The sequence below is a fragment of the Osmia bicornis genome, chromosome 7, assembly GCF_907164935.1.
Source record: "Osmia bicornis bicornis chromosome 7, iOsmBic2.1, whole genome shotgun sequence".
NCBI lineage: Eukaryota > Metazoa > Arthropoda > Insecta > Hymenoptera > Megachilidae > Osmia > Osmia bicornis.
The window spans coordinates 2797398-2820512 of NC_060222.1; the positions used below are offsets into that span (position 1 = coordinate 2797398).

Sequence of the window (23115 nt, forward strand, 5' to 3'; positions counted from 1 at the left end):
CCTATTAATACGACTCTTAAACGATTCAATTGAAATTTGAAAAAAAAGAAACACTATTGCCTCGAAATAGCTTTGAAAAATTCTAAAAATCCTAAAATTTTCATCAATGTTTACATAAAATGCAATTGAGAAAGAATTCGATCGCGAAAGGGATGAAATTTCGCGGAATTTCGAACGGTAGCCGAAACGAATCAGCATTCACCGTCCCAATAGGAATTACGGTGTTGATATTTCGTTGATAATACCCTGTGAACGGTGAGTCGGTGGAGCGGCCAGCTGATAACAAATTAATTTATAGTTCGCACGGGGAGGAAGGTGGAGAGGGCGCGTATTTAGTCTATAGACATCCGTGATCGAGGTAATTACAGCCGAAATTCGTGCGAGCTCTCTATAAGCATGTAACACGAATGTAATAACCAAGGAGACAATGCGGGTACCGGCAAAGAGGAGCATACGATAGGACGGGTGATAGAGGGTGGGAGGGGGTGGGATAGACAATCGCGTAATTGTAGCACATTGATCCGTCGGAGGAGATGACCTCGAGTGTATAGGTAGAGGTACAGGGGCCTGGCAAACCTCGCCGAGACACGATTGATTGCTTGCGATCAGATTATGGCAATTAATGGCCGAAGTGCTATGGATCAACTCGCTTGTAAATTAGTTCCGGTTCCAGGCCAGAAACTCCGGGAATTCAACTTATCACCGCAAGTACGTGGACCAACGTAACGCGTATTGTATCGGGATCAACTGCGCTATTCAGGGTGTTCGTCTGTCGATTTCACAACTACCATCGATGGATTTCAGATCCCCTCCATCGAGATTGACGCAGAAGGAAGTGGATTAATGATTCGAATTAACCGGGATATTAAAATTTCTGCAGGATCTGGAGCAGTGGTTCCTAACTTTTTCAAAATCACGGTACATTTAGCAAAAAAAAAAACGCCAAAAATTGTCACAATTTTTTTTAATGGAATTTTTTGGCGGAATAGTTTCTCTAAGTTTACGGTTAAGAACCATTGATCTAAAGATTGAGGATAAAAACGTGGATTCCTCGAGTTTGTTATTAGAATAATGGTTTGAGAATGTACTCACAACGTCGATGAGCTGGGAGAGGCGTAGTCCCATTTTGACAGTGAGGCGATCGCTGTTGTTGCCAACAGGGCGGATGAGGCGGTTGTAGTTCGACAGCAGGTCATCGTAGAGACGCTTCGCTTCCGGATTGGCCGAGGCACCCGGAAACGGGGCAACAAGACAGGAAATGGCCGTCGCCATCGCCAGCAATCCGCCCAACCTAGACCACCATCGCCACCAGCCTTTCCCACCGTCGTTCGAGCAAGCATCCCTAAGCATCGTACGCCTTGTCCACCCCTGAAATCAGAAATAAAAATACAATTAGAATTATTTGAATTTACAAATAAACCTCAAATTTAAATTTTCATTATAGGCTCACATAAAAAGGCTAAAAAACTGCCTTCTACTATTTTTTTTTTCACGATTTCGACAAACTGCAATTTTTTAAAACATCAAAAGCACATAGCAATAAATTAATTTGTATAGCTTCTCAAGCTCAAGTAATTTGGTCCAATTTTAAATGAACAGAGCTGTCTTAATCAACTAAACTCATTTTCACGAAAGAATCAAGGATGAACGAGTACTCGTAGGTTTACCACGCGTGAAACACCATCAATCGAGGTTTTCGTTTGTACCAGACACCTGGTACGTGGCACGGAAGATACACGTGCTTGTCGGTATCTCATAACGCTTTGACACGGAGACTTTTCAAGCGAATCACGGTACATAGTAAGGCGTAAGTTGGTTGCCAGACGAAGTCATTTACTAGTCGTATAGAAGAGCGTAACCGCCCATAAAGGAGGGCTTGAACGGCATTGTTGTGTCGCTGAAAGGTAAGGGAAGAGAGAGAACCTCTCGAGGAACTTTTATCGCTTCGTTGCTGACCTACCTGCGGCCATTATCAGTGTACCTATACGCCTGGAAAAGCTACTTTTCACCGTATTATCTGGGGATTTACACGTCTTACTTCGTTCCGAATATAAATGAGCCTAATCATTTTTGCAACCCTTAACGCCCGAACCCTTGCTTAGGGATGGGTGAACACCTACGCTTCGAATCGAGTCGGATAGAACCCCGAAGGTTCGTCCACTCTTGCTTAAACCCAAGAGCTAAAATTTTCTAAAAATTATCAATTTTTCTGTAAATAATTTTCCAATCAATCGATCGATCAATTAATCACCCAATAGTGACCGAGTAAACAGCGATGTAATGAGGCGGTGTCGGACTATTGACCCACGGTGCAAATATAATATAAATATTATAATATAATTTGTTGTTCGGTTTGTCAATCAACGAAATTGCATTTACAGAACGCGTTATTGTGAAGTTATTCAACGGGCGACAAGCTGGTTCTGACGTCGATCAGGAAATAAAACCCGACACCGATGCCGGGTATAATTTCGCGCGTTATCGAAAGTATAATGACACGAATTCGCAGTTAAAGGATCGATACGGTGGCCCGTAAAATTGTAAATAGGAGGGAAAACGCGTTCTTGCGGACGCGCAATTTCAACGGTATCGATTGTAATTTTACGGCCGGCATCGGCGAGACCGTTCGTGTTCCTGTGATATTTATTTCCCGGCCTGACGTGGACCGTGTATAAATTTCATTTGCATCCCGGTAATGAATACATCTTTTTATACAATTCGTCGATTAACTCGGTGACTCGCGAACAGGAATAACGCGAAATGCTTTATTCTTTTCCAGCTAGAATGCTTTTCATTTCAACCATGGAATTAACGAAAAAGTATATTATATCGTTAACAGACGATTTTATTAAACGTTACGATTGCTTTTGTTCTTTTATTTCAATTGAAATTATTCAAATATTACACGAGGTATTCATTCGAGTTTCATCAAACGTGACTGGGTTTTTCTTTGAAAACCTATCCAACTGGTAATCGAAACGCGTACGCGGCATTTACAAAATTTCCGTCAACGTTTGAACGTCAACTATAATCGCACGCTTCTGTTTTAACAGTGCGTGCCAAACGCGCGTGTCGCTATGGCGTATACATTGACGTTTCCGTTTGTTTTGTTAATGCCTTGAATTCATCGATTTTCCCGGTCGTTTACATTTTCCGCGTCCACGGTGGACACTAATTACAATGAAACACGTGGTATGGAATATAAAAATGTAAATGACGGGATGTGCGGGTACCCGAAAATTTGGATCGATTCCAAGGGAAGTACGAGTCCTCAAATGATGGGTACCCAAGTAAATTTACCCGAACTGTCGCGTAATAATAAAAACTTCCAACTTCTTAATTCTCACACATTTATTATTACTTTATTTATTTGAAAAAATAAAATTTTTACTTTAAATTTAAATAGAAAAAACCCTCGTTGCAACGCGACAAATATAAATACAGATTGGAAAAGATAAAATAATGAAGATTGGAGAGCGGCATCTTTTATCACTGAATTTTTTATGCCAACTACCCTGACAGTCGATAAGTTTCCCCTTCGAAAAAGTTTTATCGGTGCACCGTTTGATCGAGCCGGTTACCATATTGAAAAATGAGAAATGGCTCGGGGCCAAGATAGTCGAAGCAGAATCGAGACCTCGCGGGACACCTTATCGAGACTGCTTAGGGTCGAGCAGACGTAGATAAAGCGACCCCCTTGGTCATTATCAATCCCCTTCGTCCCCTAACGATTCTACCCTCTGGTCGAGTTAATTACACCGGAATTCCGTTCATCCCAACCTCTCTTTTTTCTTCCTCCTCTTTTCACAAATCCCTTTCGTTGCACATTCTTCTCCACCGTGACTTCCTTACATCGAGCCATTTCGAACCGTACTTTGTCGGGCTTTATCGAACTGCGCCGATCTCTGGGGAGATCGGACGCAGTTTGATACCGTAGCAAAACTCGATAGATATATATTTTACTTACGGGAATTTACCAGAGTGGGTGGACGTAGGATAAATGCGAACCGGGTTAATTCGTCACGGTTCGGCAAGTTTCTCGCGAAACTTTTTATCACGAACGACACCGGTTAATTGTCTTCCAAAGCAATTTTCAATGTAATTCGCTCGGGGAACTGTGGAATTCGCGATGGAACTCCGATCGCTCTACGTACACGCGAAAAATCCCCTTTCTTTGACATCCGAATAGTAGAACGCGAATTACTTTATCGATTATCGGACAACGTCGGTGCATTTTCGTTTTAATCGCGGACCATGAGCAATGGAATGTAACGACGTGGATATTTCGAGCCATCGATCGGTCAGTGTATTACGAAATCACGATTTTCTGATATAAAGTGTCACATTTTTTAATTAATTTATTTATTTAATTATAAACTCAGGGAAGCACCTCTTTGTGTGCAAGAGAATTGAATAAAAATTCAGAGTTTGTACTGTTTATTTAGGCTGCAAGAATGCAAATCGTGAAAATTTGAGAGAAGTGCAATGTAAACTCGAGAAATTGATGTTGCACTAATGAAACAATTATTGAAGTAAAATTAATCCACTCCCCGATGGAGATTTCTAAAGTAATCTTAACTTGACTATAGACTGTTTCTAAAATAAATAGCATTCGCAAGGGGAGCGTGCGGCGGTGTATTAAATTTATGGAAAGTTTGCGTGGATTTATTGAAAGGAGACGTGGACAGAACGCGAGCTATGAATGCACGTCGTCATCGTTCAGTGTTCCGACGCAGCTCGAGCGTTGCAACTGGGCTAATCGAATCTCGTGCCACGTACACCCACTAACTAAGCTTTTATACACACGTTCAGGCTGCACATTAATTGGGCCGGCTCTCTATTTCGTTTCGCTACGCGTATCAGTTCGGCAAAACGGTGGAAAGAAAATAAACCTGCTGCGCTCTTAACAAGAAGAAAAAACAGAGGCTAAAAATAAATCCTTCTTCTTTTTCTCTTCACCTCGTAATTGTAAAATAGGGGAAGAAACTCATTCGAAAGTGTAAACGTCCGAGTCATTGTAACGAAACCTGTTCATAGAAGAAAAGAAATGGAGTGTAAAATAAATGATCTTTGTAATTGTTAAAGAAAGGAATTTTCTGAAAGTGCTTTAAAGCCGCAACCGGAGCAAAAACAAAAGGGATGTAAAGGAATTATCATCCCCAATAAAAAGAAGTCTATTTCCTCGAATTTTACAGTCTTAATCTTTGAAACTGTATTCAACTTGTAAGCACCGATAACGGTGAACGACCAATCTGTTTAAGTAGAAGGAACGTAAACATGAAAAAAGGAAGTTTATCTGGAATTTGAAAGTTTCGATTGAAAAGACTGCGAACGGCGAAGGCGAATAAACCTTTCGGTGACCGCACGTCGGCAAAGTAGCCGGAGTTAATTAAAACGACACAGAGAGCGAGTGGTTGAAAAAGGAAACAGGATATAAACGAGGCGACAATAAAATTAACGTCTGCCGTCGGTTTTTCACCGTTCCTTTTTTTTTTGCCTTCTTTTTTTATAAGGCCTGCTACCGTTTTTAGCCGTCGAGGCGGGGCTTAATTTAGAGCGGTGGCTAGATTTACGGGGGTGGCTCTCCCTCGAGTTTCGCCGTTATGGATCGTGTACCGCTTGACGGCCGACAACGAAGCAGGATCGAGGATCGCAAGAAGCGAACCGTGTGTACAGGTGAAAAAAAAAAGAAAAACATTTATACGAGCATTATATATAAATTCTTTTTTTTACGTACGAACCATTAAGGTCGATGGACTTTCAGTCAACGGGCGAACAATTTTTGTCAGACTTTTCATAAAATCCAGGAAGAGTTTCTTTCGTGCCGGTCGACAGCTACGGAAACGGCAAAAGCTGGCACAATTTCCGGAAGTTCGCGTTTTCGCTGCTCCTAATGACCGACACTTTTTACAGTCGGCTCGCAGAAAAAAGAAAACGCTCGGTCGTACCCTCGCCGAACGCGAATTAATTCTCAGTCTGGGAGGGTAAAAAGCGGCGGAGATTTTGATTTCCTGCCGCCCGGGGGACAATAACCGATTCAACAAAGGAATGATAAACGTCTCCACCTTCTCCTTTATGGATTATAACCGTTCCAATACCGTTTCTCTGTTTTCAAGCAGAAGCGGGGGATATCGTTGACCTTTACTACTGGCGCGTCTGACCGAGTCTGACTTGTACTACTTAAAATTTAAAAAATTCAATTCCACCGCTGTTTTTTTAGAAAATCCTAAGTGTCTCGTTCACCGTGTACCATAAAATTAAAATGTTTATCAAAATGGTAGTCAACGCGTCGAATTGAATATTTCTTTGCATCAGAATCGGAATAATAATCGTCTCGCCGTAGGGAATGACGTAGAACCGTTTATGGGTTACTATTATTCAAACGGGCCGGCTGTTACCGGACAAGAACATTATCCCGAAAAACCGAAACGCGTAGGATACATTTGGCTCGGAAACTGGTATTCAACGGGTTTCGCTTTCGCGTCGGTTGCACTGTTTAGCCCGAACGACGACAGACTAACTATCCGAGTAACCGCCGGTATCGCGACAATGAACACGGTCAATGTTTTATCGTGCGTAAGCATAACACTTTATTATACGCGGCCATTTTCAGCGACTCGTGTGCTTGTACACGAAACGCGACCGCACGTTATCTCGATCGATGTTCGACTCTAAATAGCGAACCGGTGAAAGCACAGCTTTCGTATTAGCCCTTTGCGGTCGTATTTATCTAAACAACATGGCCGACCTGTATACCCGTTACGGGATTGTTTATCATTAAACGAGCAATGATTATATCCTATTGGTAAAATTAAATATTCCACTCGAAGGGTGTCTTTGGAAATCATTTCAAAGGATATCGTAATTTATTTATTTCCTTAACGATAAGATCTGTCGATGAAAAGGGATTTTGCCAGTTGGCCGAATGAGATAAAAAACTGATGAACGACGAGGATGCAAGTGAATCGTTGAAAATGGCATTCGAGTGTCGAGTGTAGGGTAATTCAATAATAGCAGACGTACCCTGGATGGGTCTGACAGAATGGCCAAGAGGCAGGATAGAGTGTAAGAGGGAAGGAGGATGGAGGTATTCAGATGCAAACTGGAGAGAATGGCCGTGGGTCGAACGAAGAACACAATGGAAAGCAATCCGGGTGATCTACGAGACCCGACGCCAACCACGATCTCAATCCATATGGATAAACTAATTCAAGACGGCCAGACGCTGCTTTATACGCGTACATCGGCATCACAATGCCGGGAAGGATTCTGGGGGATGTCGGATTCAATGGGAAAACCGTGGCTCGACCTTTCGCCGATATCTTCCTCCGATTCCACGGAAACCAACCGTCTCTACAGTTTCGATTCTATAATTATTTTTCGTTACCCTTCCACTTTACCCGGAACGATGCGAATCGAGCAGAAAGGATATCGGAACGATTCGCTGGAGGAATAGTGAAAAATTGTCCCCCGGCAAGATTTAAAGGCCTCTGCGAGTGACTTCAGGCGATAGGTATCAAAATTCGGTGGATCCCTGCTGGGGGTGCAACGAGAACCGGGCGAGCGTGAAACGGTCCTTTTACTCGTGTTTATACGCGGCGCCACTGAAATATCGGCTTTGCAACTGACGCGTACCATATCCGGCAAAGATATTTCAACGGCTCTCGACGTCTACACGGCTACACGTATTTCCACCGAACACGCTTGCAAGAGGATTTTCAAACCGCGTCAAATGTACGTCGGAAATGTTCTATCGAATATGAGACACGGTAAGGAAAGGAAAAGCTCTTCTCAAAAAATGGAAAAATGAAAATACAGTCCATGGCCATCGAATTAGGACCACCGTACGAAAATATATGGAAGATTGTCTTTGATTTCTTACTATTGTGATGAAAATAAAATGATTACTCAAAAGATTTTAACAGGCCTTTTAATTTTTACAGAAAACGTGAAAAATGCCGAAAATTTGTAGAGCAACGTTTGCTCTAATTCTTCGATAAATTGATCAGTATCGAACGATCGATGCGAATGAAATTGAAGACGCGAAACAAGCCGCGTTTACGACTCTATCCGAAGACTTTTCCTAATGAATTTTCCGGAGCAACGGGTCCTTCGAATAACGGCAGGCCTGTCATTTCGTGCGGCGGGTCCATCGCCTCATTAACCCAATTAAGCAGCGAGGCTTAATGACACGCGAGTTCTTTTTCCCTTCTTTCTCTCTTCGCTTTTTTTTTCTCCTTCCTTCCTTCCTTCCTTCCGTCTCTCTCCCTCTCTCTCTCTCTTTTTAATACGGCAAATTAGCGAAGCGAACGAGCTTGAAAGAGTCCGTTAAACAAGCGGCTGTGATCGTACAAGAGGTAGCTCGATTCAAAAGCCTCTGTTCTCGTAAGCTTTTCACGCGCCGCGAGGGAAATTCGTGTCGTTAACGGGCCACCGAGACACCATGGATTCGAATTTTACTCGGACTTCCTCGAGACGATCTTCTTCCTTGGAGAAATTGAAAAGCTGGACGAGAAGAAAAGCCAGCCACGTCTTACGATCGGATTGAAAGAGCGAAAGGGAATCGCGACGGGTTTTTAATTGAAAGGAATTAACCGTGGAAAATTATTCCAACCATCGAGGCAAAGGTTTTTTCAACGACCAGCGTAAATACAAGTCGTTTCAATCGCTTTCACAGGATCAGAAAGGCGTGAGTCGAAAAGTGTATCGAAGAAAAAGTGTGCTACAAGAATGAAAGCGGAGACTCTGAATGTTTGCTACAATTTTCAAACGTTTCTCTTAACTTTGAAAACGATTATATCACCGTCCATTGGATAACGATGTGGCTGCAAAGTCGCTTTCATCCTGGATGCTTAATTTTTGAATTTACTCAAAGTAGAAACGAAAGTTGGACGCTTTCAAAAGATTGAAGGCTTTCATTCAACCGCAAACTGTCGCGAAAATGAAATAAACGTCTGCTTCTTTTCAATTAAAATCATCCCCCGTGTTCCGTCAAGGTTCTTAACCCAAACTGAATTGCTAGTCTAGCGATAGCATGATTTCGGAAATAAAATTAAGTATTGAAATATTCGTTGGTCCGAGTGGAAAGTTAAACAGCGCGGTATTAGCAGGGAAAGCGAATGGTCCGACAAATATTTCACGGTGGAACGCACTTGATGGAAATCCGCCCTTGCCTCGAACGGGCGCCGTTTAATCCGCGCCGGGATCTTTGACGGAAATCGCAGTGTATTCGTCGAAACGAGCGAGCCCACGGGTCTCGGGCTGCGGATTAAAAGATTACGAGAGGGAACGGGGGCTCGATACGCGGCCGGGACGAGAATAAATCTTAGAACCGTTTCCCCGATGCCCGTTCCGCAGACAGGCCGCAGCAACAATTAACAACTGTGCCGTTTCTACGGCACACGCTTGATTGCCCGTCGGATACCAAGTCGATCGATACACAACGGCTGCCGTTTTTTATCCTCTCTTTCCACTTCCAACTCTGGCGGACGAGTCTTAACGCTGGCTCAACCTATCGATAAATCCACGACAGTTACCTGGATCTACTGGGTGTCCCTGCTATTGAAATATCTATTTTTTTTACTTTTAGAACAAACAGAGAAACAGGATTCGTCGATGAAATTACGGTGAATTTAATTAAAGAAAATTAGAGGATCGTGGATTGTATTTGAAAAATTAATTTTTAAATTAAAAAAATTGTCAGGATGTTTGATAGAAAGGGAGTATTTTCTAGCTTTTGACAGGCAATATTTTATGGTTCCAGATAACTAAGGCTTTTTGGACAGGTATAGTTTGTAGTTATCTGGGGGTGATTTAGGAGACAGGGGAGTTTGAACGTCCTCGTGACGTAAAAGTGAAACGAAACGGCGCTTGTCGTACATTAATTCGAAGCTTACAGTCTGGGGAAAATTAGGACGTAAGCGTTTAATTAATTATTTTAAGAGAAATATATAGTTAGATCAAGTTTCCGAATAAAATTTTATGATACTCTTAAGGGGGATGTTTTGTACAGAAAAATTGTGTTAATTCTAAGAATAAAAAATATGATATTCCAGGAAACACCCCGTACGTACGTCCATGTATCTAACCGACAGTTCGGCCTGTCTCTTCTCGGTTTTTTTTTTTATCGAAGTTCAGCTGGTTGCTTCGGTTGGTCGAACTCTAATCACCAGAAAACGCTCTTACCGTCCGACCCTCGTGGAAAATCCCTTAGCTCGTTTCTCTTTCCATCGAGCGTTTCTGGCCCGGTAATTTTCGGGAAACGGAGTGCCACGATAAATCCTCTCTTGACGGGGTTCATTTCGAAAGTTTCTCTACCTAAATCCACTCGAATCCTCGATACTTATTTTAGATTTCATCCGATAATTCTCATTTTCCTTTAAAAAAATAAAAAATAAATAAAAAAAGAAGGTTCTTTTGCACGCGTCAAAAGGCAGGGTGAAATAGTTAACAAGGTTTTTGAAAAATTAAACGACGCCAGGCACCAAGCTTCCTTCCCTGTTATCCGACGAGTGTCTTTTTTTTTCGAATTTCCCGCGATACGGGAAACGAGGTATACGGACGGAGGGGAAATAAAAAAATACTCGTCGGCGCGGAACAGAAGCTACGTGCTCGCGGCTCCACGTTTCACTGCCGGTAAATTACCTCGCTGCTTGGATTTTTATGCGTCGAGGATCAACTCTCCTTTATTCCAATTTGCCGACAATACGCCGCGAAATGCTCGAGAAAACTAACTGGGTGAATTGCGGCTCTCTAACGAACCTCGAGGATCCAGCAATTGCACCCTGAAAACAGATGCACCGGTTATCTGCGAACGCGTTTCGCTAAAATTCACCGGTACATCGGCTGTATCCTTTCAGGAGAAAAATAGAGAAAAAAAAAAGAATCCCTCAATAGCCAATTGCAATTAAAGGACACACATCGTTTGCTTCGTCGTTACTGAATAATTTTTGTCGCATACAATCCCGCGCCGGTAACGAGAGCAAACAAACTCGTCAGTTACATTATCCGAGCTTATCAAACGAATGGAAACAGCAGCTTTAATTAGCTGGTCGTTATTTGCACGCCGGGAGGGTGAACGTTTTTCTCGTCCGGTCATTAATCGTCGATGAAAAATTTAATGCCGAATCGTATTACGACGGATAAATTTCATAATCTCGATGTAATTAACGAGCGATTCTGCGTATGATAACGTCATCGATGTTCAACAACGAGGAGCTGATTAAACGAATTTACGGTTCTTAAATCGCAATTTTTCTCTTAGGGAAAGCTGATTCGACCGCGGGTTTACTCGACCGTGCGGTAATTCGATCGAAAAGTTGAAACCATTCCTAATGTTTATTAACGCGGCATTAATATTAATTAAAGGATTAACGTTAAAACTAAATATTCATAGGGGGAGGGAAGAGTATAATCTGTTTACTTTGTAAATGGGCCATAGCTCGATGAAAGTAACGATTTCCTCGATTAGGATGCAAATTAATGGCTTCCCGGGGAAATCCTTCGCGCGAACATTTTGCGATGTTTCCAGCATCGCGTGAAATAACAACCAACTGGATTCTAATTAATACTCGAGGATAACTCGTTCCCCCGTGCCTCACCGACGACGCGCAAAGAAAATAATCTGACGGACGAGATTCGAAAAGGGAGATTCGAGAAAAATATTTGGACAGAAAGCAATAATTTTATTGCTCGTCACTTGCAACCTGTCAGGAATGATTTCTGCTTCGAATCGATTCGCTATTCGCGTAGATGAACGCGTTTACAACCGGATCGAGGATTCAAGTTTAATCGCTTGAAATACAGTTTAAATCGCGGATCGGAGGTGGATACGGGCGAACAACGACGGGGAAGTTAAGCGAATCTAATTAATTTCCGATAAATTAAATAACTACAAATCGCGCACCGGCCGTTACACCGTGGACCAAAGTTTCCATTCGGTGAATGGAAATGATAGATGATAGAAGGAATTTTCACCGCGATAACTGCTGTACCGTGAAGTTTTTCAAACAGCGACAACGATGTAATTGAAATTTCACGATGAAACAACAATCTAATCCAGGATGTTCTGGTTACAAATAAACAGAGACAGACGTAGATACTCGGAAGAATGATTAATTGGAATTGATTGGGAACTCGAGTAGAACTTCTCTGTCTCTTTGTCCCCAAGTTTCGTTGCGGGTTGGTTAGATTTATGCGATCAGTTTTGATCGAGTACTCGGAGAAATCGATTACAGAGCAATACGTTATCCGATAAGAAAGCGAGCTTCACGAATTTCGCTAAATCCGAAGATGGAATGAAATTGTCGCGTGTGAAAGGGAATGAACCGAAAACCCTCTCAGCCAGTCCCTTTGAAAGGCGCCAAGGGAACGAATAAACAAGCCGTGTCTGGACGGTGGCCCTTATTTACTCGCTAATAAGTATCCGGCTGTTCACGAACGGACGCGCACCAAGTTGCACCCGTGTTACGCTGTTTTCCCTGTTCTCGCGTCAATTTACCCCCGTTGCGAACGAACCAGGGTGTATAATATATATATATATATATACACATACGCACACGTATGCACACGTAACAGGGTAAAATGCACGAGCGTGTGTGGCAGTTACGCTCGCCTCTGTGTTCCACTTGCAGCGATAGAAATTATGCAAAGCGGAGCTGTGCAGGACAAGAGAGAATGGGGCGGTGGCGTACGCGAGGATGGGCGGCTGCCTTGGAAACAGGTGAAAAAGAAGAAAACCCAACGAGAAACGGAGAAAAGGAAAGCTCTACAGGCCGTTGTAAAAGTGAGACTCGTGAATTTAGATTTGTCGAGGGTGTGGCAGCCACTTTCTTTCACCCTAATGTGTTTCAGCTACTTTCCCGGCTAACGGATACTGTTATTTACAAAAATTTATGATATTAGTAAGTTTATAATATGGCAAGAATAAGGGCGAATGAAAAATAATAAGTGGAATAAGATGTTAAGTAGTTCCAGTGACAAAGCAGGTCAGACATCTAAGTAGTACAAGTCAACAATATTGCCAGCGTATCAGAAAAAATACCAATTTGCAAAAGTTTATATCTGAGGGATTATTACGTCAAAAATAAGGGCGAATGAAAAATAATACGTGGAATAAGATTTTCAGTAGTACAAGGCGGAGCGCATCAGACATACAAGTAGTACAACTCAACGATATCGCTGACTCCTCGATAAAAATACCAGAAAGTGTAAAAAAATGAAATTTTTTTCTAATCTCAATGGATCGAGAAGCTGCTTGTTCAGTGAATAATAAGAAATTCAAGTTAATACAAGGTGAAGTTCATTTTTAATCGTTACATCGTAAAAGCCACTTTCACCGCGACGCTGAAAGTGCATCTCCATAAGCAAACGCTCCGGCTGTAAAGTAGCTGTTCAATTTTCTAGCTGAAAAAGGATACGGATACATCAATTTTTAAGCACCACTTTACAAACACCAAGATATCGAGCTCGAGTTCGTTATTAAGCGACGGGGCTACCATCTCCCCGAAGATCCTCGTCAATTTTTCACCGGGGCAAACTTTATATCGAAGGATCGGGGCCGCGGGGTACCTCTTCAAAAATTCGATACCAACCCGATGAAAATCGAAGTGTCACACTGGTCTTCGGCCCCGTCCGCGTCTAGACGAGCGTTTATCGTCGACGGCTCATTAAGACGATCGGTGAGAGGGGAAGGGTTGCAGCGGTCTATTTTCATCAGACATCGAAGGTCAAGCATCATCGTCGCTAAGTGGCCGCTTTTATTAATTTGCTTTTGCGCCAGTGCAGCTTACCCGGCGTAGCTAACGATCACGCTCGCCGATGCCTGTCGTCTTTCCGACTTTTCTGACGACTGAATAATTCAGCGAAATCTCCGACCAGCTGGGAACTTTTGAAACTTTCAAGCCGCCTTCAACGACACTGAAGGCACGCCGTGTCGTTTCAAACATTAACGCCCCTTCCTAAGAACGAATTCTACGAAAGTTCCACCGCGAAGATTATTGCATGGATAAATCACAAGGTTTATCAAATCTCTCTCGCTCCAACTCTCCAATGGACGCGAGGAAAAAATGAAATTAACGAAAATTGTAACGGGGCGATATCGAGCGACGGATTCGTCCGAAGGAAGTTAATAAAATAAAATCCTATCCGCGGCTTTTCATCCACTTATCCTCTTTCCACGATAAACCTCGCGCGATTCGTAATGGCAAATCCATCGATGACAGAATATCCCTAGAATCGCCGTCCTAGGGATATTACCCCGTTTAATACCCGCCGTTTCTCCGAACGATCACGGGATCCACTGACGAACAGAAACATCGATTAAGCCTCTTTAAACGGGAATTTTTCCACCCATCGATCTTTCACCCTTCAGAAATTTTATTTAGATAAATCGTGTTCGGGAGCGGTGAATTTAGTCTGGGTTTGATTAAACAAAGATGAATTAAAAATCGATGATGAAGGAATTACGTTAGCAGCAACATTTTTCCGTGGTAAACATTATCCGAGGCACAGAACGGAGGGGAAAAAACATCGATTACGTTTTTCAACGTCGCGTTGAAAGCAGTCACGATTTTCACCGCTCCTCGACGATCATGGAAACTTTTTAACGCGAGTTTCCATCCCGTCGGATGACTTCCGTTTTCCCTATCTTCCTGCCGAGTGCCGTGCATTCGACGAAACGCAAAACAATGGCGGATTCACGCGACGATGCGTTCCCATCCACACCATCGCACTAGATAACATCGGATCGCGTTCGACGGATATCATAGAAGCGATTTCGCGAGATGAATTGTTTCGCTGTTAACAACGAGACACCAGGGAGTTGCGCGGCACAGATTCCGTACGAAGGAAGGTAAAACGAAAGTGTTAAGCTACGTTTGCCCGACATTTTCGAGCCTAACATGTGTTATTAACCTAAAGTTAAATATATCACTTCTAAACAAAAGAGTTTTATGTAGTTAAATATCCATAAAAATAAAAAAAAATCGATATCTCGAGAACCGTTCATTTCTGGCAAAAATGATTATGACATTTATTTATAGTTTTCCGACTTCCGCTAAAAGGTACTGGAACTTAATTTTTAAAAGGAGACAGTGAAAAATCCATAATTTAATTAGAATTGTGGCTCTCTCCATGGTCCGCCGTCCGAGGGTTAAGAAACGCATTACATTTCTTACTTTTTTTAGAAAAACCATTTAGTCAAATAAATATAATACTGTTCCACAGAGAGTCCGATAGGGTTAAAAGCTGAAAAAATGGAAAGAGACGTTCATTTTGTCGATAGTGTTACAGTATTCATCAGAACCCGTCGTCTAAGGGTGCGACATCCTCCCCCAAGTGACACAACGATATGTTCCATCAGGAAGTCTGATGTAGGGAGGATGTACACGTAGAATACCGGTTGCCTCGCTAATCAAGCTCTATGTCTAAGGCTTAGTGCTAATATTGATGTTCGAGATTAGTGGAATACCCTGAATCTCACTGACCCTTCCATCCTATTCCCTTTCGCGTCAACCCTTGCGCGAACCCTCGTTTCGATTTACAGTCTGAAATTAACTACGTGCTACAATTCCCTTGGAAATTCCATAATTGAAACATATTTTAATTGATATGTAAAAAAGTAAAAAATTCAACAACATCGAGAAAGTTGTTGCGTTTACAAGCATCTCGTTTCCCAAGTGTTGTTTCCCCGCCACTTTGGCTATTAAAAAAAGAAAGAGGGAGAGAAGCCAGTCGAAGATTAACTTTGCCCATTACGAATGAGTACGAAAGCATTTCTGCGTCGATCGAACAGGAATCTTGTGCAAAGTTGAAAAGTACTTTGGAAACTACGATGCTTGCCTGGCCAGTGGACCGGGAAAGCAACCCGACATGATCGTGCACGTTAAATCGACGTCATAAAACGATAGCAATACCGCCCTCTGCCAACGTAAACGTTTGCGCTCTCGATCATCCCCCTCGAAACATGCTTTTCGAGAACATTAAATTCAATAAATTCAACGGATGCGATGATCGCCGAATCTGGCCGCAAGTATCGTTTCTTGCGAGTCAAGAGAACGAATCAATTGCAATTCAAGCCGAATGAAACAACCATTGGCCTTTTCCAATCGGGAAAAGATAAATTCCAGGTGTTATTCGGTGAAACCGCGTAGGGTGGAAATCGAGTTTCATTATCGACTAGGAAAAAGGCGAGAGCGTAGATCGCGAGCAGCCACAGCTGTGACCGACCTCGATTTCCAGCGAGAACTAGCGAAGGAAGAGGAGAAAAAAGAAAAGGAGAGAACGGTTGGGAAAAAAAATGTGGAGAACAGGTGGAATACGGAGAAGCTGACGCCCAAGGTACGCGTTCTAACTGCAGCGACGCGTGCATGCAACGTACACGCGGAGCCGAAATCGATTAATGCGAAATTAGGACGAAAAGTCAAGTCCTCGCCGGATGAAATGTCGCACCCTGTCCTCGCACCCGTGATGCCTTGCTCGAATCACTCTGAAATTAGAATGGTTCATCGAGTACCCGAAGGAACTCGATTTCCTCTTTTCTTCTACGAGTTTTTTTCACTTTCTAAAGCGCATAGTTTTCGAACGAAAAATTAATCGAATCGTTGAAAAATTGTTAACGAATAACCGAAAGGGTTAAAGAGACGACGGGTTCGCTGGAGGAACGAAATATTCCGCTTCGACGTGAGGCAACGACGGTCGATAAAACTTTCACGATGCGTCAACGGCGTCTTCGCGCCGCAATTTTTCTGCCGAGTTTTCAAGCGGAGCGAAACGAATCTGATGCGTGTCACTGGGTCAGTCGACGATAATGGCAACGCTTGTGTTCCTTTTCGTCGCTGCATCAGTTTCGAGCGCATTTAAAGCCGCCGAATATTACGTGATACGCAACGATAATCTTCTATTTATCATTCCACCCCCCGATAATTAACCCCCTGTTTAAATTTAATTCCACAGTTGACATCCAGGGGTCGTTAAGTCGGGTATTAAAAATTTGACGAGATGATAAAGTATCGCATAAATTATCAAATGTTTAGCTGAACATTTTCCGGTGTTCCGTTATCCGAGAAAGGGTTAAATTACAATCTCACAGTTATCAGACGCGCACGAAACGCAACGCTAAATTTAATCTGTTAATTGGACCTTATTTTACATGCTAATTTATACCGATTCAAACAACGTGCTCAGTAATGCTCGCTATTTATTCGAGAGAAAACGCAACGAAGTGTGGGGGTGGATGGAAGTTTATGCACGGCCGAGTCAGGGCCTGGACAATGGCCTGGAATCCGCGATAAGGGTAGACAGGGTCCACAAAGCTGTTCTTCCTTCCTCTTTACCCTTCCTTTTGCTTGCAAATTCGGCCAACCATGAGGAAAGTACAGCCTTGGAATAAATGTTGAAAGAATTACCTTCTTGCCCCTTCCGAATCCGATTTCAACCTTTCCTAGTTACCCCTATCTACTCGTAGATTTAACCACCTTAAATTGTGCATTTCCTTGAAATTCTTTCTTCTGAAGAAAATAAATTTGAGGGATGAAATTTTAGATAGCTGACTCTATATTTCGGAATTTCTACCCCTATCTATTTTAATCAATGATTCCGGTTAGTCGAAACCGGCCAAGAATGGTCTAGTAATTTTCGTGCCTTTCATCAAACGCGACCGGTTCGCCAGCGTTTCACCGCCTAAAGAGGAGAGATCGAGTCGAACTAATTCCCGGGTTTCCATCAAATGGAAAGCAGTTAGTCTGCAGGAAGCGATATCGGGCCTCGGTGGTTCGTAGCCCTTAACCCTTTAGCATCGACAGGCTGGAAGATCGGTCGATAGGTCGATGCGAGGAGCTCGCATTGGGAGCAACGAGTTGACAGTCGTCGAGGAACGACGAAAGGGCGGGTGGGACGGGATGGGTGAGAGAGAGAGAGAGAGAGAGAAACGGCACTAATTGTACGTCTCGTCCTCTCATCCTGTCTCAACCAGCCTGCAGCGGCCTTCTAAAAAGCAACCAAGCTCGACCAGCAGCCGCCCTCATCATCCTGGAAAATAATACACGCTGGATGCTTCTGCTTCTTCTTTTCCATCGTTCCTTTGTCTCGTGCGTCCACGTCGTGTCGGAGTTTCCCTTCCCCTATTTTTCTTTTTTTTTTTTCACCCTCTTCGCAGCTCTCTCCCTCGATCCTTCCATTCGTTCAATCCTCGCCTCTTTCTCCGTCGCTCTTTTCTTTTTTCCACAGAGGGGTAGACGTCGCACAAAGCATCTGGATTTTAGATGCGTTCTCGCGTCTACGACTTCTCCTTCATCCCCCCTCTACCGTATTTTCTTCCCTTTTAACCATCACCCGCGTCGTTAACCCCAGCCATCCCCCTAATTAGACGAATCAGCAGACTGGAGGAGTACGATCGAAAAGAATCGAGCACTGATGATGATGACTCGAAATTTTGTTACTTTCGGCGAATATCAGCGCGTAACAATCGCGGAAATCAGAGTGAATGGAACGCATCGATTCTGAGCATGAATATTCATGGCATTGATTTTCAAACTAACGGAATGGAGTCTGGAAATTGCGTTAACGCGTTAGCTGTCGTTAGAAACGGTGTTAGAATGTTGGGTTAAATATTTAACTCTTTGAATTTGATTCAGTTAGGATTTTCTAAAAATTGTTAACTCGTTTGCAAGGTTGTTCGTTCGACCCGATCCAAGGATCGACTCTTTCTATTTGCCAGCTTAACGAGGCCGACCAGCAACATCCGTCTGCCCTGAAACACCCCGGCTAGCATATCGGAAAGACAAACAAAATCGCGCGACGTGCTCCGCCAGCCGCAAAATGTTCCAGGAAGATTTGCACTTTCGCGTGACCAGCATCAAAGCGAGGCTTCGAGACGACTCCGGTGGCTTAGCTCGAGCAAGAAATCAAGACGAAGCCGCGTTCAAAAGCGTGGAGGAGTAGGAGGATGGTCGATTCAACGCGACGAAGGGCGGAAAGAGGCTCGTCCTCGTTGGAAAATAAATCGCGCGTGCATGTGCAAACGCCACATCCGGGGCGTCGCGTGATTCGCGTCGTAAATTCACCGACGAACGACTCGTGCGACCAAGTGAACAACCGGGTCAAATTTTACCAAGGCAGTGAAACCATCTCTGAATTCGAAACATTCTCTGCTATGCGATCGTTCGAAGTAGAAATATTTTTTTTTTTTCATAAAATTCAATAAATGGCTATGTAGAGTGCCCAGGAAAATGGCGATGCACCCTTTGATTGCATTTGAAGAATTAAATTTTTATTTATAGAAGAAACATTTGAATTAATCAAACTATAACAAAATATAAAATTTATGAAGAAGTTAAAAATGTTAAGTTAAGAAGATAAAAATTCATCTTTGCTGCACAGCTTGCAGTACCAATTTTCTTCCCATGTATTTTGTTCAAAAATTCAAACGAATTTATTTCGTTCAATAAAATGATGCTGCAAACACTAGTTCTACTATTTGCCGATATAAATAAAAAATCAAGCATAAGTACGATTCAGGTAAATTTACCCTAATTAGATTTAAAATTACACGTAATTTCCAGCATCCACGTTTACTTTGTTAAAGTATCGTGAGATTGAATGCTGTTCGAAGAGGAGGAAAAGGAAGTTGGAATCGTGGCGGGGTCCATTGAATATACCCGTTGGAAGCTGTTCGGTTCGATCGATTCGTTTGTCGATTGGATTGGAAGTTTGTCAAAAGGAGCGTAGCTTTTGTAAGTATAGAATCTATCCGGGAGAACCGCAGAATTTGTCCCGAGGTAAAAAAGCTGGCGAGGCCGACTACTCTAGCGAGCGGTGAGTGGCCGTTGCCTCGAATCGACTGCGAAAACGTGTCAAGGGGGTTAAAGAGGAACACCGCTGCGTATTCCAACGGCACCGACGAACTTTCGATCGCTGTTCAATTATGGATGCCACTCCCGATGGCCACTGGCTCTTACCCCGAGAAAATCTCGCGAGTCTTCGCGCATTCGAGAAACCGTCTGCCACCCTCCGCGAAACTTCCTCTCCTATTCTTTCCTTACCCCCTCCCACCCCCGCTAGTTTCCACGACTCGCGAAACTATGCGCACCCTGCTGGAAGGAATTCTTCCGGCGACCGAAAACTATTTTGCAACCGTGAGAAAGATCCTCTGCAACTACTTGCTATCTCTCGGAGAATAATCGTTGAACAATTCCAAGATAATTGTTTCACGAGTGGAATTAAGTTTCTCCTTTTTTTTTCTGTGATTCTCCGAACTACCCGCGTTTCCAGCTCGCCCCTTTAAATTGCACCGAACACCTCTGTGTTAATTAACCCGAGAACTTTAATCGTTCGAAACGACTGGAAGAATATATCCTGTGTCTCGAGAATTCCTCCCTTCGACATTTCCCGTTCCATACGTGTCACCCTGTGTGTCTGTGTGCAGTTTAAAGCGCCTTTCAGTTCACCTCGGCTGTTGCTGCCCGGGGTATTTTCCCTGGAAGCTCGTCATATTTCCAGCCGCACGCTGGCATGTCCCCATCAAGCACCCCTGGGCTATGCATAGTTTTACAAATAATTCTACCCCTTGTCAGCGAGCCGTTAATATTCCTCGCAAGGGTTGCAGGCGTAGCCGTGAATGAAAATTATCCGACAATAGGGCGGGTCTCGAGGCTTAAGTAAGTAAAAGTATCGGGGTTGAACAAGGAACGGAAGAGGAGCGAAACTACACCGGATACACGATTCTGATAATTAATTATCCGCCGGGATGTGTATTGTTCCACGAACGGAGAATTTCGGTTTCGGCCATGTTCGATTTGCCACGCTCGGATCCTTTGGAAACGCAGATTGAAGGAAAAAGCAGAATGTAACGCGAAACTGGCCGAAGAATGCGTCCCCGCGTCGATTCGAGGAATTTAATTAAAAGGCGGGGGAGGGGAAAATGTGCTCGTTAAAACGTAGCTCGGTGAATTTTCAACGAGCGATCGATGCGTTCGAGGGAAAAAGATGAAAGATGAATCGTTTCAATCCCGGAAATAAACGTATTATCGCAACGAAAGAGTTGAACGTTTAATATACACCGAGTACGATTAATCAAAGTCGGAAACTCGTAATCCCGAGTGTTCTATTAATTGGACGTCGGTCAGACTACAGGTAACGATTAATCGGTCGTTTTGATGTTGATAAATTAACGAGAATTTCTCGAAGAACTGTCGTTTCAGTGGGAAGAGTTTCACGTAGGTTTCTATGGTTCTGTACATTCCCAGGATGTTAATAAGGAGCCCAGCACCGTCGAAACAAATGATTTCATTCCCAATTAATTCTGAATTACAAGTTACCGCATTGCAGTGTACCGTTGCAGAAGCCGAGTCGCGTTAACATAAATAACAACATTTCGCCTGTCTACGAGAACAAACTACACTTATTCGAGCTTCGTAGCCGCGAAAATTTCTCTCTGTTCAACGTAAAGCTAACTGAATTCGCGATAGAACTAAAATTTCCTAGAAGCTGAAATCAATATCGATAAAATGTTTATACAGTTTTCTCGATCAAACTTCGAATCGATTCGCTGGACGAAACATCGTGCGATTAATATTCGGCAAATATTATTTTCTATAGCCAACAAGGCCAGGTTTGTACACCCAGTACACAGAGGGTTGCGCACCCTCTCTTTAACCGCGTTTCGAGCATCGATCTGCGCGACTGGCATCGTGAAAACTGAAACAGTTTCCAGTCGACAACGTGGCGGAGAGCGTCGAAACGAACGATGCAATTAAAGTTTTCCGATGTTATTAAATTAATCGCGTGCACGCAGATGTACAGGCTGGCTGAACTAAAGGGTGGGCGCGGAGGGATGAAAAAGAGAGGAATGGAGGGGACGGGGTGTATTAAGGGAATCGCGTTAGTTTGAAAACTTTGCGCAAATCGGATGTGAATTATGAAGGGAACGATGCGGGAAACATACCTACAGGGAGTTTCGTGGGAATGACAGGAATGCCGTGATATTTACGACACCCCGATGCCACGACTTACTTTCATTGATAAATTTTCCTTGGGACAGAACGCTTTTTACCCAACCTCTCCTGCCATTGTGTCGTTCGCCGAAAAAGAAACACTTTGATCCGCGAAAGGGTTGGCGAACAATTTCGTTGGGTCCTCGATGGATCGCTCGTCGTTCAACTAGATTACCCAAACTGTCCAAACTAGGTGTAAAGTTTTCCCGACGATTTCGAATCCCGCGTGTATTCGAAACGCGGCGGAGTTTCGTACGTTGCTTTATTTGCAGCTGAAAAAGATTGCAAATGAAACCGTGGGGACATATAAAAGAATTGCAAATCGTCTATGAATCGGTTATTCGAAAGTTTGCGCTACGAGTTTGGCACACTTAGAGAGATTGCAAATCAAATGGCGGGGAATAGTAAATAGTCGAGTGCTCAAAAGTTTCTTCCGGCATGGATGAAAATGGTGATCAGAGAATTTTGCATAACAAAGCGTTGCGCTTTTCGAGGCACTAGAAGGAAATATATATAAATTTAGAGGAAAAACATTTTCCACTGTCAGATCACCCTTGACAGGGTTCTTTATGGACTTACGAAAAAAAAGAATGTAACGTGTTTCTTTTCTCCAGACGAACCATTTATTCAGATTTCGAGGATAAAACGATCCGAGAAGCCGGTCGAATAATTCGTTCGCGTTATTTCCCCCGTTCGTACGTTCCATTTTCCGTAGCACTATGCGATATGCTGATTTCCCAAATCCGATTTCCCTGTTGCGAGCTGTTTTCTCGCATGCTCGTTCGCGGTATGCAAAGCAGCCGTTCCGTTCAACATGGCGTACAACGATTTTCCGAAAATTAATGCGACCTCCGGTGAAACACGGAATGCTACCGGAAAGGGAAGTGGCGGACTAACGCGTCAATCGTGGGTGAATGAAAAATAATTATCGCATTTTAACGAGATATCTCGACTCCCGATCGATGCAGAGTAATCGCGAAGGAAGAAGGATCAGGCTCTGTCGAGAAACGACATAGAAAAATAGCTCGTCAGAACCTTATAGCTTTCCTATCCCCTCGAATGATTTCAGTTCATTCTCAGCGACCGAAGCCTTGACGTTGAGACCTTCGTTTCGTCTTTGTTCCAT

General features: G+C 43.2%; 1 protein-coding gene across 1 annotated transcript in view; it reads right to left on the reverse strand.

Moving 5' to 3' along the window:
- Positions 1-23115, reverse strand: part of LOC114873391 (acetylcholine receptor subunit alpha-like 1) — a 94543-nt gene that overhangs the window by 59854 nt on the left and 11574 nt on the right. Inside the window, exon 2 of the mRNA XM_029181670.2 lies at positions 1093-1368. Within this exon, the coding sequence (XP_029037503.1) occupies positions 1093-1350 (258 nt within the window). The 5' untranslated portion in view covers positions 1351-1368. The remainder of the gene's footprint in view (positions 1-1092; positions 1369-23115) is intronic.